The 15427-nt window shown below is 33.1% G+C and overlaps 2 protein-coding genes across 3 annotated transcripts; both read left to right on the top strand.

Moving 5' to 3' along the window:
• The first annotated feature begins 417 nt into the window (after nucleotides 1-417).
• On the top strand, nucleotides 418-6623 carry LOC102603341 (GTPase HflX). 2 transcript variants are annotated; one of them, XM_015306408.1, is made up of 13 exons: nucleotides 418-883; nucleotides 1538-1680; nucleotides 2057-2173; nucleotides 2439-2553; nucleotides 2629-2766; nucleotides 3651-3746; nucleotides 3830-3943; nucleotides 4149-4217; nucleotides 4352-4422; nucleotides 4506-4599; nucleotides 5144-5272; nucleotides 5405-5523; nucleotides 6026-6110. In XM_015306408.1, the coding sequence occupies exons 1-12, from the start codon at nucleotides 509-511 to the stop codon at nucleotides 5519-5521; spliced, it is 1578 nt and encodes a 525-aa protein (XP_015161894.1). In that variant the 5' UTR covers nucleotides 418-508; the 3' UTR covers nucleotides 5522-5523; nucleotides 6026-6110. The 2 variants fall into 2 exon arrangements, with proteins under 2 accessions (XP_015161894.1, XP_006341977.1); XM_006341915.2 differs by having other exon boundaries at nucleotides 422-883; nucleotides 5405-5494; nucleotides 6026-6623.
• Nucleotides 6624-7775: 1152 nt separating this feature from the next.
• LOC102603002 (peroxidase 9) lies at nucleotides 7776-9905 on the top strand. Its single transcript, XM_006341914.2, has 4 exons — nucleotides 7776-8030; nucleotides 8296-8487; nucleotides 9119-9284; nucleotides 9381-9905. The coding sequence occupies exons 1-4, from the start codon at nucleotides 7806-7808 to the stop codon at nucleotides 9791-9793; spliced, it is 996 nt and encodes a 331-aa protein (XP_006341976.1). The 5' UTR covers nucleotides 7776-7805; the 3' UTR covers nucleotides 9794-9905.
• The last annotated feature ends 5522 nt before the right edge of the window (nucleotides 9906-15427 follow it).

The raw sequence follows: 15427 nt of genomic DNA, 5'->3' as shown, positions 1-15427 counted from the left end.
TAAAAGTTCAAGCTTTTGCATGCTTTGTCAACAAATTCACAAACATTACTAGATAAGTGCTACTCCCCCAAGCTAAAAGAGAAGAAAAAGACTAACGTCCACTCGATCCGTGTGAACTTGTTCATATTATTGAATTTATGATGAATCTTCATAATATAGAGAAAAAATTAAGCAAAATCCGCATTAACATCTCAAGGGAATGTTACTAATGAAACATGTAGTAATAATATTATCACGAGGTCCTCTTGTATAATAAAATATCTCCCGTCTCCTATATTACTATTTAAATTTTCTATCAAGCTCTCCGATCTAAGAAGAGGAAAAACATTATATTTATTTTTTCGGTATTGTTGCTAAAACTGCATTTGAACCATTTTTGTCACTATTAATAATAGCCGATAAAAATAATAAAATATGGATTTTTAAACAAAAATACGACTCAAGAGTCGAGATATTACAGCTTAAAATAGAATACGGCATAATATCCACAAAAAAAATCCCTTTGATCATGAGTTTATGCTTCTGCTCCAATTTGAAACCATCCATTCTCTTCCCGGAGTCCGATTTCCGATGGGTTCAGACCCGTACCCGACCCGTTTCCTTCACTAAGCTAATCCAAACTAAGTACAGTTACCGTGGATGCATTAAAGCAGTCGGAGAAGAAATCGGAGTTCTATCGCCGGACGACAGCTTATCGGTGCGAAATCCGGTAATTGAAGAGGAAACAGTTCCGGAAACTGAGGTTAATGAAGTAGAAAATGGAGTTGCTAGTGTTGTAGCTGAAGAAAAAGCTCAAACTTGGATAAGTAAGAGTGAGAACAAGGAAAAATTGGATGAGGAAGATGAAAACGCTAGTAGATTCAAGCTACGTAATGGTAGAGAGGTGAGATTATTTTTTCGAATTTTATTTTTTTCTATTTTCTAGGGCTAAATCTTAGCAGGTTGAAGTATTGTATTTTATTTGCTATTTCCCTCTGCTTTGTATGAATAAGTTGATTTTAATGAGCATATAATATTTACATAGAGAACAGTTTATCAGCAGCCCTATGCATACACTAAGTTTAGTTAATTTATCCGGATTAGTCGGGCTCCAATACTAATACTGGACACCGGATGAGAATCGAAAGAAAAAAACACTAGGAAGAGCATTAATCACAAAACAAGCTGTGATATGTTTTCTTTTCTTTTGTCATTCCTATAGTAAATGAGTCTTTTGTGTGGTGCTAGTCTTCAAACATAAATGGTGCTAATCTTTTGTGTGGAGTATAAGGGTAAGTGAATAAGCATTGATAGATCTTCATTTTTAAATTTTACATTGTGTGCAAAATTAACCATGATATATCCATACAAGTTTAAGTGAAAAGAATGATGCATGTAATGTATTTATTGGTATGCATAAGTTTTTCAGTATGACATATGACTTTTTTTGTTCCTTTTGTTGATTTTCCAATGCAAAAAAGCAGTTATAGCTATATGCCAACCAAATTTTCTTGTACTCTGCCTTTCTATTCTTGGACTCAATTTTTTGCTGCTTTAGGTTTTTGAAGAGAAAGCCTACCTAGTGGGTGTTGCGTGCAAAGGTGATACAGAAGATTCATTTGGTATAGAGGAATCACTCAAGGAATTGGCTCAGCTGGCTGATACTGCTGGACTACTGGTTGTTGATTCTACATATCAGAAGTAAGTATTGGTACTATATTCATTTCTGATATACCAGTGGTGGTTTGTATAACCTTAGCTTCATAAGTCTTGGTTAGTATAATCCTATATAGATCAAAATGTAGATAGTTTAAGGTCCACTAATCATAGAGCTCACTTTAACTGCATAGACATGTCGTCTTACAGTTGTTTAACTTGGAATTGTCACAAAAATATTATTACCTTGTTTATGGCGTGGGATCTGGGTTGTGTAATCATAGAACTTGTTTTCCACATTATCTCATTTATTTATTCTTTACGCTTACTGGGATGGTACTGTCAAGATGCAAGAGAATACATTATTTTCTTTTCCTGTTAAATTTCTTTTGGCTCAGCTTACTCTTTTCTTTTCTTATAGGCTATCTTCTCCCAATCCGAGGACTTACATAGGATCTGGAAAGGTTTCAGAAATCAAAAGCGCAATTCGTGCATTTGATGTTGAGACTGTTATATTTGATGATGAACTTTCACCAGGGTATTTCTCAGCAATTTTTTTCCCATTACATGATTATTATTCTTGCAAGAACGTTGCTGTTATATTCTGTAATTTTTTGTTTTGTATTTTACCTTTTTTCCTGCAATGCTTTCGGTCTTATGCAGTTTTTTATCCACTCTGGCTACTTGTGCTTGGTTAATATTTATATCTAATTGGTAGTGCTTCATCGAATTCTATACTTGAAAAAGGGTAAATTCAACTTGTGGCAATCAATAGGCTGATTGTTTTATGATGCTCTTTTTAGACAATTGCGTAATTTGGAGAAGGCTTTTGGTGGAGATGTTAGAGTGTGTGATCGCACTGCTCTCATACTGGATATTTTCAACCAGCGTGCAGCAACCCGTGAAGCATCTTTACAGGCAAGTCCACTATTGTTGTCGGTATTGCATCCTGAAAGTTTTTGCACTTTTACATAACCAGTTGAATTTTTTCAGGTGTCATTGGCACAAATGGAATACCAATTACCACGGCTAACCCGTATGTGGACTCACCTTGAGCGTCAAGCTGGAGGGCAGGTCAAGGGTATGGGTGAAAAACAGATCGAAGTAGACAAGAGAATTTTACGTACTCAAGTAAGCAATTTTTACTGATTTAGCATAAATTTTTGATGTGTATTGTAATTAACTTTTGGTCCATCCAAATTGAACTACAGCTAGATATTAACCCTCTATATTCATTAATTTTCTGGACAATTGTAGAGGTTGGACTGTAGTGAGTTTTGATTATTGGTTTCTGAATTTTTGCCTGTCATAGCTTTCAATACACTACTGGCTTTAGTCATATTCTAGTGGCCTTTTGGTAGCATGCTTTTGGCATCTTCCGAATTTCAACAGCAAAATGCTTCGTGCGAGCACCAGCTTGCATCAAATTTTAATGAGATGGTATACAAAAAGTTCACTGATGCACAGCCGGAACTTTAATTGAAAACAGATCTTGTCCTTTCTCTCGGTATTGTTTTTCCATCTTGTTGCTTATCTGACCATGCAAAAGTTAATGAGACCTCTATGAATAGTGAAATTCCTTGGCTTAGTTGCACCGGGTCTTGTGGTGATGACCCTGCTTTTAAGATTAAACCAATAAGTCATGATTGCCTTCCTCTGTCAGAGCTCCTGATTCGTATCGATAATTACCCGGAGAAGTGGATGAACCTGCTTTTTCCTTTTATTTATAACCCTCTTTGTCATAGTTCTATATTCCATTTGTTTTTGGAGTTCTCTACTCTTTCTTTCATGTTAATAATGTGTAAATGTGAGGTACATTTTTTTTGGGTCGCTTTTGCACCTTTCTCTTGTGGGATCACACTTAGTATGCTGTTGTTTGCACCTTTCTTCTGTGGGATGGGATCACACGGGGTATGTTGTTAGCACCCTTTTCCTGTGGGATGGGATCACACTGGGTATGTTGTTGTTTGCACCTTGCTATGATTAACTTTAGATTTTACTATAACCTTTTGCAGATTGGTGTACTAAAAAAAGAGCTAGAATCTGTTCGGAAGCATCGAAAACAATACAGGAACCGTCGTGTATCTGTACCTGTCCCTGTTGTATCTTTGGTATGGAATTTGTCTTTTGTAGAATGTTTGTACACCATGCTCAAGAGAATGGAAAATTTATATATAAGTGCTTATTGTTTTAGGTTGGATACACAAATGCCGGAAAAAGTACACTTCTTAACCAGTTGACTGGGGCTGATGTTCTTGCGGAGGACCGATTATTCGCTACACTTGATCCTACTACAAGAAGGGTGCAGGTGAGGATAATGACTGAGGATTAACCCTCATGAGAGCTCAACTCATTGCTTGGACATGTTTCCTATACTTGGTGCCCTTTTCAAGCATATAAATTCCTCGTTGGCTGAAAATTATGTGCTTCTGGATCGTATCCGCATTATAAGTATAATTAGTTATCTGTATGGTTGTAATGTATTGTGCTTGTTGTCAACTCTTCTGAGCCAGATGAAGAATGGGAAGGAGTTTCTGCTTACAGATACAGTTGGCTTCATCCAAAAATTACCGACAACTCTGGTAAATACCTTTGCAACTTTGAACAGATAGTTCATCTTTTACATCTTCTTGCTAAAGACAAGTTTCAACATAGGCTCATTTAATAAGTTAAGATATTATGAAATCGGTCTTTTATATGGTTTTTCTTACAATAGGTTGCAGCCTTTAGGGCAACACTTGAAGAAATTGCTGAGTCTTCAATTTTAGTGCATGTGGCGGACATCAGGTAAAGTAAATCCATTTGATAGAGTGAGTTCTTAATACAACGTCCAACGTAAGCTCCTTATCTTCTTTTGCCATCTTGTTTAGTCACCCACTCGCAGAGCAACAGATAGAAGCTGTGGAGAAAGTTCTTTCAGAACTGGATACATCATCAATTCCAAAGTTGATGTTGTGGAACAAGGTATTAGTGTTGCATGTCATTTAGTTTGAATACTGTTTTATTTGCAGTGAGCACTCTACTTCCTTAATCCTAAGCCATCTTCTTGTTGATTGGTTTGTTCTTCCTCCAACTGATCATGATATTTTTTGCTAGATTCTTGTGTTGAACCTGCAACCCTTTCTTTTTATGCCGTTCCCTGTTAATGTTGAATGTTGTTGGTTTATTGTCTGCTGACTACTGTTTAATGATGCTTACTGTACAAGAATTGTCATTTTACTTTAAAAAAATTTCCTTCGTGTAACATATGCGTCGTTTGTCCTTTCCTCACTGACCTCAGTGCACATTGAAAAAAATATTGTTTTTCCTGCCTAAACTAGATGGTCTAGGTTTGAATGTGGCATAGATCAGCGTCTTCTATACATAAACTTAAACTGGTATCATTTTCCCTTTCTTTCCCATTTACCACAAATCACAATAGATAACATTTGCTGATAAAGATTGTATGTGATCAACCTGACTTCTGAAGGTGAAACTACTATGTAATCAGACAACTATCTTTTGACAGGTTGATAAAGCTGAAGATCCAGAGAAAATCAAGTTAGAAGCCAAGACGAGAAACGATGTGGTTTGCGTTTCTGCTTTAACTGGTGAAGGGTTGGATGAATTCTGCAATGAAATCCAGAATAGACTAAAGGTATATGGCTTTTTTTATTTTCTCCAAAAGAAAATAAGGCATATACAATGCTGTCTAGCTAGGGGATAATGATTAATCAATAGTTTTAGGAACGGTTTGATTTTGATGGATAGAACTTTACTTGTTTGGCAGGATGCAATGGTATGGGTGGAAGCCTTGATCCCATTTGATAAAGGGGAACTCCTCAGTACGATACATCAAGTTGGAATGGTTGAGAGAACCGTAAGCCACATATTCTTAGTAATTTAAAAGTAATAGTCATTTTCAAATGTCTTCCCCATTGCATTTAGCCCTTCACTTGTCCCCCACCCCCACCACCCACACACTTTTTGCACTTCTATAAACTTTAAGGGAAGTGAGTGACGAATCCCCACCTATCTTGTCACTTATGTTGAAGTTTGGAAGTGTCCTTGTTCATGAGATAGTTGGTTTTTTTTTTTTGCTACTATCACTATGAAACTAGCTTGGATTGAGGCGTGTCTGTTGTATCACCATGAACTCACTCCGTATTGTTCTACAATAGAGCTCTAGAATTCTGGTTAAGAATAGGAGGATTTGTGTGCCAATAGCCTAGCCACAAACTACATGAGAAAGACAAGCATACCGACAGTGACACAAATCCATTTCTTCTTTCATTTCCTGCATTAGTCCAAGCAATATGGAGATAATATTGACAAAATGGTACCAACATTGCCTACTATCCCAGATTATAAGACAGAATTTTCATCTTTTATTTTCTTTTTGATTTTATAGGAATACACTGAGAAAGGAACTCTGGTGAGAGCACATGTTCCCCTCCGATTTGCAAGGCTTCTAACTCCTATGAGGCAAATGTGTGTATCATAATTGCTTCAAGTCACCAAAATACATATACTTGAAGGGCAACAACACAAGCACATCATGATTACAGCCAGCATAAATTGAAACTTAAGTAGATGAATGTGAAACTCCCAACACAAGAATCTCCAGATTGTGGCTTCTGACAAATATGCATAACAGTAGTAAACAAGAATCACTAGAAGTCGTCCATCTCCTCACATCAGCAGTCCGTTGACTGAAGAAAAAGCCGGTATGCTTGTTCAAAGGAATTTGTGCTCGACTGGTATACATTATTTGTACTTCTGTTCTCACTAACTGCTGCTTCTGTACATAGAAATATCTCGTCACACGTAACTACTTTGTTAGACTGTTCCTTCTCCCCATTGTACAAATTGACCTAATATTCCTAAACAGTTGATCGCGTGACATGCGCAGTTTGACCTGGTTTGTCTATGTGAGCTGTATGAGAATGTTCTATTTTATCAGCAAGATGATTTTAATTTGTAGTAGTAGCTTTCTTCTGTGTCTAAAAGTCATGTTAGTACATTTACTTAAGCTCATATTTCTTTTAGGAAGTCTTGTAGTCCCGTCAGTAGATTTATAATGTACTTCGTTCACTCACTAATTTTACTTTGTATAATATATAGTAGTGTGAGATGAGTTAAATGAAGCGACATAATCGAAATGATATAGTTGATTCTAGCTTGTTTGAAATCTAAGGCATTTTTGTCTGTGGTTCGAAAATCATGCATTACTCTGTATAAATTATTTATACATCTTACATGAATCTTACAACACAAACATAGAAATTTGAGGTAAAATTATTAAATTTTATCGAACTCATAACTTTCTTTCTTTTTGGTTTGCATGGAGCAATATCAAAATCAACTCATATATGGTTGAGTAGTAGTATTCGAAACAGTAAACAAGCCGTTACTTTATGTGATAACCCAATTTATCACATAGACCTAAACAAGCGGTTTATGTATTAGTGATTAAGAATCATTAGTAGCTAATTACTTTATTTAATGAAGAATCGTGCGATTTGAGTGGATTAGCAAGATCCTATAAATTTGTCCAAATCTGTATACTTAATTTCTTAATTAATTACAAACTTGAACTAATCCTCATTTTTACAAGATATATTATTCAGGCAATCAATTGGAATTGCAATTGCAATTGCAACCTTTTGAAGTAATAGCCAAGACAAGAAAAGTTCAAAAGTTGTTCAAACTCTATAACGTGGTTGACGTATTATATTTATTTCATATTTTGTTCATTGGAGCAGGTAGAACTAGAACTCAAACTAAAAACACTTGACAAAAAATTTGGTGCACAAATCATTCTATGTTATAAGCACGGTTTGGGAAAGGTTTGGATTCTAAGAAGTGTGATGTAGAAAGCCTAACCTAATGTGTCTATTTTCACGTCTCGAACCTATTGCCTATAGGTCACACAAATACAACTTTACTGTTGCTCAAAAATTCGCTTCGATCGCCTAATAAAAGAGACATTTATTTCCTAGAAGGTAGGTAAAAAATTGAGTTGACTACCATGAAAAGTAATCTAACTTACTATTATTAGAGGATTTGGTAACATAGGGCTAGTTAGTTGATTTGGTCACATTATCTCTCTATAAATATTCCCATGCATTTGTAATTAAAATCATCATACAACAATTTGATTTTTCAATTTCTACTCACCAATTAATAATATGTTTTCTCTTGGACTAGTAATGTTTATTTTATCTTGTGCAATATTCCAAGCCTTTCCAGTTTCTAGTTCCAATAATTATGGTGGTCTATTCCCAGAGTTGTACCAAATCTCATGTCCTCAAGCAAATGAAATTGTAATGTCTGTTTTAGAAGAGGCCATTTCTAAAGATCCAAGAATGGCTGCTTCTTTGCTTAGACTTCATTTCCATGATTGCTTCGTTCAGGTATAAATATTTATACACATTTTCGTATACCATACGTTATATTCTGGGATCATTCATATCATGTCTTTAGTAATTCGTTGCATATTTATCTCCCTAATACGTCTAGTCCACTACTAAAAATTTATTAAAGTCAAGGACAAATACGAGACGGTTATGGTATGAATGACGACTCCAAAATATAATGAATGTAAATTGAAATGTTTAAGATGCTAAATTTGACCCTATCCCCTCAATAATTTTTTATTTTTTTTAACTTGTGTTGTAGGGTTGTGATGCATCGATATTATTGGATAAAAATAGTGCATTCAAAAGTGAAAAGGAAGCAGGACCAAACAAGAATTCTCTAAGGGGATATGAAGTAATTGATGAAATCAAAGCTAAATTAGAACAAGTTTGTCCTCACACTGTCTCTTGTGCTGACATTCTAGCCCTTGCTGCTCGTGACTCTGTTGTCCTAGTAAGCTTACATCTAATTAAACTCCAACATTTCTTTTTCATTTCATCTTTAAAATAGATACATGAAAACGATTGCCGCCTATGTTGCTCGAATTCCTCAAAATACTGATATATACATGTTTAATCCTTTAAACTTAATGCATTTTTTTAGAGGATCTTATACCCCGTCCAACAATATTTTCTGAAAATCCAAGCAACATGTGCATGTCGAATCCTATAAAGCTAGTCCATTTTTGGATGATCTTACTTGGATGTCGAAACATTTTTGGGAAGCCTGACAACATACATGGATCCTCCAAAATTAGTGTATTTTTTTTTTTGGAGGATCTTATACATGTCTGACTAACAATTTTTTAAAAGTCTGACAACATTTGTGTACATGTCGAATCCTTCAAAGTTAGTACATTTTTACATAGACTGCAATCATTTTTACTCTTTAAACAAAACTTTTAGAAAGATTTATCGTGTTACTCTCATATATTATAACTGGATTTTATTTACTATAATAGTAAAATCACATTAAAAAAAATAATCTCACATGACTAGTAGTAGAATACTATAATAATTAAGTACTAGCCAATTCAAGATTTTTGCTTATAATAATGTGTTACTTAATATGTTGGAATTTATAGAGTGGTGGACCATATTGGGAAGTACCACTAGGAAGAAGAGACTCAAAGACAGCAAATTTCAACAAAGCAAATATAAATATTCCAGCACCAAACTCAACAATCCAAAATCTTATAAACCTCTTCAATAAACAAGGTCTTAATGAACAAGACCTTGTTGCTCTTTCTGGTAAGTTATATCAATTTTATACAAATTGTATTCGATACATAAAAGTTATTTTTTCGAACACACTTATATATGTTAATTTTTTTAATGCCTAAACAGGAGGGCACACCATAGGTATGGCAAGATGTGTGTCATTTAAACAAAGGTTATACAATCAAAAAGGTGACAATTTACCAGATGTAACTCTAGAGAAAACTTACTACAATGGATTAAAATCAATTTGTCCAACAAGTGGTGGAGACAATAATATTTCTCCTCTAGATGTTGCATCACCAATCAGATTTGATAACACATATTTCAAATTATTGCTATGGGGAAAAGGTCTTTTGAACTCAGATGAAGTGCTTCTAACTGGAAATGTTAAAAAGACTAAGGAATTGGTGAAGAGCTATGCTGAAAATGAGGCTATTTTTTTCCGTCATTTTGCTAAGTCTATGGTGAAAATGGGAAATATTAATCCTCTGACTGAGTTAAAGGGTGAAATTAGAAATAGCTGTCGCAGAATTAACTGAAATTTTTAGTTATTTACTATGTATTATGAATTGAATGTTTGGAACTATGGATTATGAATTTGTAAGATGTTTATTGTTGTTGTTAAATGTTATATGCTAAGTGGTTCATTTATATGTTTTGAATTTTGCATTTTTTTATTATAGTGAAATGAAGTTACGAAACCATTTTTAATTAAGATATGAAAGGGGATTATTGTTTTTTCATTATCAAAAGACCCTCGCCATTTATTTCCACTGAATTGTACCATTGTAAATTTGTTAAGTGTGTGCAAAACAAAATAGATGATGAATCAATTAAAGATAATGTAAGTTTTTATTGAACATAAGTTTAGTGATCATCAAATCCCTATTAGTGTAGACATTAAAATATATAATAGCATTTGTATTAATATATATTTATTATATAAAAAAAGAAAATTAATGAAAAAATAAATATTAAACATATTATATTGTGGAAAAAGATAACTATCCATAGTGTGACAACTCTTTTTTATTGCAAAAGAAATACTTTTGTTGTCTTAGTTAAGCCAGAAAATTTATACAGGCAACAATAAGTTAAGTTCGCAAGAAAAAAATAGAAAATAAGGCGATATAAGATTTGACATCATTCTTATGCATAGTGATATTGTATACATATATCAAACCAGCTGTAACTATAAGAAAGATTATTGCTACACATATATGAATTTCCGCACATAAATATTCTCTATCCTTTTTTTTTCTAGCAAACAGAACATGTTGATTCAATGTCTTCGCGTTGTTTTTCTTGTTCCTCTTCTATACTCAATATTAAACATTATCTTCATCTCAATAATAATAGATGATAGTCCATTATATATTAACAAAAAAATTATCAAACTTCTAGTTGAATCCAGAGTTGCTCCATTCATAAAACAAAAAAGACTCCTCGGACACACAACGACAAATTTCCATATAAGATAAGATTCCAATTTATTTTTTTAAATAAATTAATTAAAATTTAACTCGTAATATTAAATTTTGATTTTAAATTTTTACTGACTATTCCAAAGATGGTTTTGCATCCCCTCCAGATAAGTTACATACTAGTGGACATTAAAATATATAACAACACTCACAATAATAATATATAAAAGAAAAGAAAAATGAAAAATAGACATTCATCATATCATGTGTTACGGTAAAAATACATATATTGTGGGAAAATATGTGCCGTTAATTGTGGCAACGTGGGCATATTTTGTTTGTTGGAAAAGAATTTTCATAATTTTTTTTTTGTAGGTATGATAATCTTTACTATGTCATAAGTAGATATATTAGTTAAAATATTTCATTATCATTGATATATTGTTATATAATTATAGAATGTTAGATAAATAAAACATAATATAAAGAATAAACGTGTGATGCATCTTATTTTGTACTAATTACTCAAGCTTGCGGGAATTATCGTTAGTGAGACTATTTTGCATACGCTCAAGTTTAAACCTGTAAAGGAGTTGGCTAGCCAACTTGATTGCTTCCCAAAAGTGAATCCTTACTAATTTTGAACATGTCAGGGGTTTAAAAAAATAAATAAAAAACTATATAATTAGACATACGTTACTACCATATATACTATTGTTACCTACATTTTCAAATATTATGTAATTAAGAATTTTCTACTATATATCAAAGAAAATACACTTAAATACATGTATTTTTGCTACCAGATACACAAAAATAGGGAGAGAGGCGACTGACGAGCGGGATTCATATGTATTCCAGATACATGCAAATCACACTAGATACATGTATCTGTATGCATTTGGTATGATTCACATGTTTTTGAATACCAAATAATGGGAGAGTGGTGAGCGTGATGAGAGAGAGAGGCAAGAGAGACGAGCGAGATTTGTTATGTATACATGCAAATCCACTTGGATACAATGTATCTAAAACAAATTATACTTAATTTTGACCTCTGTCCCAATTTATGTGAGGTAGTTTGACTCGGCATGGAGTTTAAGAAAGAAAGGAAGACTTTTAAAACTTATGGTCCAAAATGAATGATAGAAATTTGTGTGGCTGTAAATCATATTATTAAGGATAAAATAGATATTTTATAGTTAAATTATTACTAAATATAGAAATGTGTCATTCTTTTTGGGACTGACTAAAAAGGAAAGTAAATCACATAAATTGAGACAGAGGGAGTATTACAAATTAGAATGTATCTAACTAATTAAGTCCTATACTAGTGAAATTTATATAAGTCAAAAAAAAAAAAAAAAAAAGGTGTCCGGCCAATCCCTTCTCATTCAAAAATTTAGTCCGGTTTGGTAGGTGAAGTTGGGCTAGAAAGGCTATTGATCCTGAAAATTTAGATCTAAAAGTGGTTGACCTTACAAATGTTGAAGATGGATGAATTGAATAGCCTTTTTTGCTTAAATGATATTGATAATATTTTGACTATTCCTTTATCTACTATATGTTCTAGGGACAAAATAATTTGGCACTTTACAAAATCGACAACTTATGAGGTAAAATCGGATTATCACCTTGAAAAAAAATTAAGCATGATGAGGGATGTTAGGGGTAATATTGCTCAGTCTAGTAATCACGTTTTTCCAAAAGTCTTTTGGGATTTTTTATGGGCGATGAAAATAAAAAATAAACATAAACATTTTATTCTAAGAAGGTGTGTGCTTAATACCTTACCTGTAAACAATATTTTATTAAGAAGCGACTAAATCATGACAATAGTGTTTGTAAAAGATGATACAGTGGAACACATGTTTTTCAAGTGTGCGGACTCACAAATAACTTGGAAAATGAGGCCCATAAACTGGAATGATCTTGCCAATATCACTGACTTTTCTTTGTGGTGGAAGGAAAAGATTAATACGGCAAAAAATGTCTCAATTCTACTAGTGCTTTAAATTTGACAGTAATGATTATGTTTCATATTTGGAAGTATAGGAATGCTTGGAGTTTTAATAATGAATTAACTGACCCTCCAGACATAATGGCAAAAACTTTATCTGAATATCTTGATATAGTGCTTGCAACCCATGGATCCAGTTTGTTGGGAAGTGCTGAAGCGTGTGCAATAAGAAAATGTGTAGAAAAAGCGATACAACATGAATGAAGAAAAACGGGAAGACTACGTGGGACATAGATGTAGTTTGTGAAGATATTTGGAATATGTATGCATCTCTAGAGCATATTATGTTTGTACATATTCCTAGAAGGTTTAATGTTGTAGCTCACAACGTAGCTAAGCTAAGTTGCGCGGACTCTTCACTTTTGATGCCGTATCCATGTCGGATTCTCCAAAAAACATTACTTTTGGCAATTCTGGCACGCGCCCCCTGACCTTTTTGAAGAGTCCGAGCAACATAGTAGCTAAGTTCTCAATTTCTTTGTTATCTGAATTTTCTTGGGAAAGACTATTCCCAACTTGGATTGTAAACGATGCTGAAATTTCCTTTGAACATACTATGTCCAGAATGAATTAATATATGGCAGTTTTTGGGTGAAAAAAAAGATCCTTAAATCTATCTGTATATTTCCCTTTAAGTTGGTCATAATTTTTCATAATAATGGGGTTAATTTGGATACAACATTTCTAGTCTAAATTGATCAATAACGAAACTTGTTAGAGTGATGTATTTCATTAAAAAATATATATTTGATATAATAATAATTTATATCTATCTATTTATTTCTATATCTATATCTATATCTATACTACCTTAAAAGCATAAACTATTCATACTATCATTTGTTGTGACTTTTCTGATAAGACACAATTAACACCTATTCATACTATCATTTGTTGGCTATAAATAGATGTGTTTTCTCTCATTTTTACACTACAATTCTTTTAAACTTTCTACTCTTCTTCTTCTTAAAAAAATCTCAAGCACGCTTTGCAACATGTGAATAAGTTCAAAGTTCATAGAAAATAGAAGTGCCACACAAGAAAGTGTTAGTGAACAAATTGTAGCAAATCATTCATTAATTCATACTTGTATTTTCTTACTCAAATTTTCATCACATTCATACCTCAATATTATTTATATCATTTTAGTACTTTAATACTAATAAACATGAGATATACGATGCCTGTGTTCGTGAACTAGTAATAAATAAATGTATTTAGTAACTACACAAATTATTAGAAAATTATTTCCCATAATATGTATTCTTCTTCTATCCACATGGGAATATTACAAAATTATTGCCCACAATAAGTATTCTTCTTCTATCCACATGATAATGATGAAGTTTGGACAAATTAGGAATTACTACATTTTATGGTTAAGTAATGATTTGTAACAATATAATTTAATACTCAACATTGTTGGACTAAAAAGGCTATCATGGACTCTGGTTAACATTTGAATCATGGATGAACCTATTGTTGATCTATTGGTTCCTTCTTCTCATACCATGTCTGACTCTGCATGTCTATGTGAACTTATGCATTTGAGTCAAGATTACAGACATCTTGGATTGTTCCCTATTTTTTGGCGAAACAGTCTGATGGACCCTTATACTTGTATGAGTTTGTATTCTAGGCTCTTTTACTTAACTCTTTGTCAACTGAACCCCTAAATCCATTGAAATTTGGTATTTTGAACCCCTTTTTTGACCTGTCATCCTATGTGGCATTTTTATCTAAAGTGCGTGTGATACACATTTTATGCGCGTGAGGCCTTCGAAAAAGACAAGAAATGACAATTTTTGACCTAATCAAGAGTCATCTTCTTCTCCATTTATGCATTCACCATTGTTGAACAAAAAGAAGTCTTTTTTTTTTTTGCTTTTCTACTCTTCAAATCTTTCTTTCATTTTTTTTCCCTCATTTCGTTTTGGTTGTTGCGTGTTGTCTTCCATCTTCTTCAAAGAGCTCATCATTTCTTATGCAAATTTATTCTTTATCACTTTACGAAAGGGTCTTCACAAATACAAATTCCTGCTATTGTTCCACAAAAAAATGAATGAACTTATCGATCTTACTCTTCAACAAGTAATAGAGTATCCTCCAACCTACTCAACATCGCCAGAGCCGAACAATATCAATCATTCCAATTTTTGTAAATCTTCACATGACAAGAACATATCCCTTATCTCAAGAACATAGTCTTCATCTTTGAGTGGTAGCTCTACCACACACTGCGGAGGCGACAAATGTCTTACTGATGCTGCATTTTACTTGTGAGAGCGTTGGAATGAGAGAAGAGAAAGGAGAGAAATTGGGGAAAAAATTGGAAGAAAGAGAAAATGATTTCTCAAATAAAATTTAGGGAGTTTAATTTATTTTTTCCACTTTATTTCCTATGTGGCAATTAAAAATGACGTGGAATTTGAGGTGTAGTGGTTGTATTACACGCACCATTGACCTTATGAAAAAGGGGTTCAAAATACCAAGTTTCAATGGATTTAGGGGTTCAGTTGACAAAGGGTTAAGTACAAGGGCCCAAAATACAAACTCATACAAGTATAAGAGTTAATCAGACTAGTTCGCCCTATTTTTTTTAATAGATATCCTTGCATGTGTATATATAAAGAGCTACAATATGAAACTAGTAATTATATGCTTAGAGAATATATTAGAATACAATTCTTGAGCATGATGAAAATGGAAATGCCACAATGTTTTATAAA

This window comes from Solanum tuberosum, unplaced genomic scaffold, assembly GCF_000226075.1.
Source record: "Solanum tuberosum cultivar DM 1-3 516 R44 unplaced genomic scaffold, SolTub_3.0 scf00032, whole genome shotgun sequence".
NCBI classification, from domain to species: Eukaryota; Viridiplantae; Streptophyta; class Magnoliopsida; order Solanales; family Solanaceae; genus Solanum; species Solanum tuberosum.
The sequence above is the reverse complement of the archived record's forward strand: the minus strand, read 5'-3'. Positions and strand labels throughout refer to the sequence as shown.

Bases quoted from the DNA above. Each gene is read 5' to 3' on its own strand.
- LOC102603341 (XM_006341915.2), top strand. From the start codon at position 509: ATGAGTTTATGCTTCTGCTCCAATTTGAAACCATCCATTCTCTTCCCG. The intron at 2,767-3,650 runs GTAAGCAATTTT...AACCTTTTGCAG, and splicing joins AGAGAATTTTACGTACTCAA to ATTGGTGTACTAAAAAAAGA. The intron at 3,747-3,829 runs GTATGGAATTTG...TTATTGTTTTAG, and splicing joins CTGTCCCTGTTGTATCTTTG to GTTGGATACACAAATGCCGG.
- LOC102603002 (XM_006341914.2), top strand. From the start codon at position 7,806: ATGTTTTCTCTTGGACTAGTAATGTTTATTTTATCTTGTGCAATATTC. The intron at 8,031-8,295 runs GTATAAATATTT...CTTGTGTTGTAG, and splicing joins TCCATGATTGCTTCGTTCAG to GGTTGTGATGCATCGATATT. The intron at 9,285-9,380 runs GTAAGTTATATC...ATGCCTAAACAG, and splicing joins AGACCTTGTTGCTCTTTCTG to GAGGGCACACCATAGGTATG.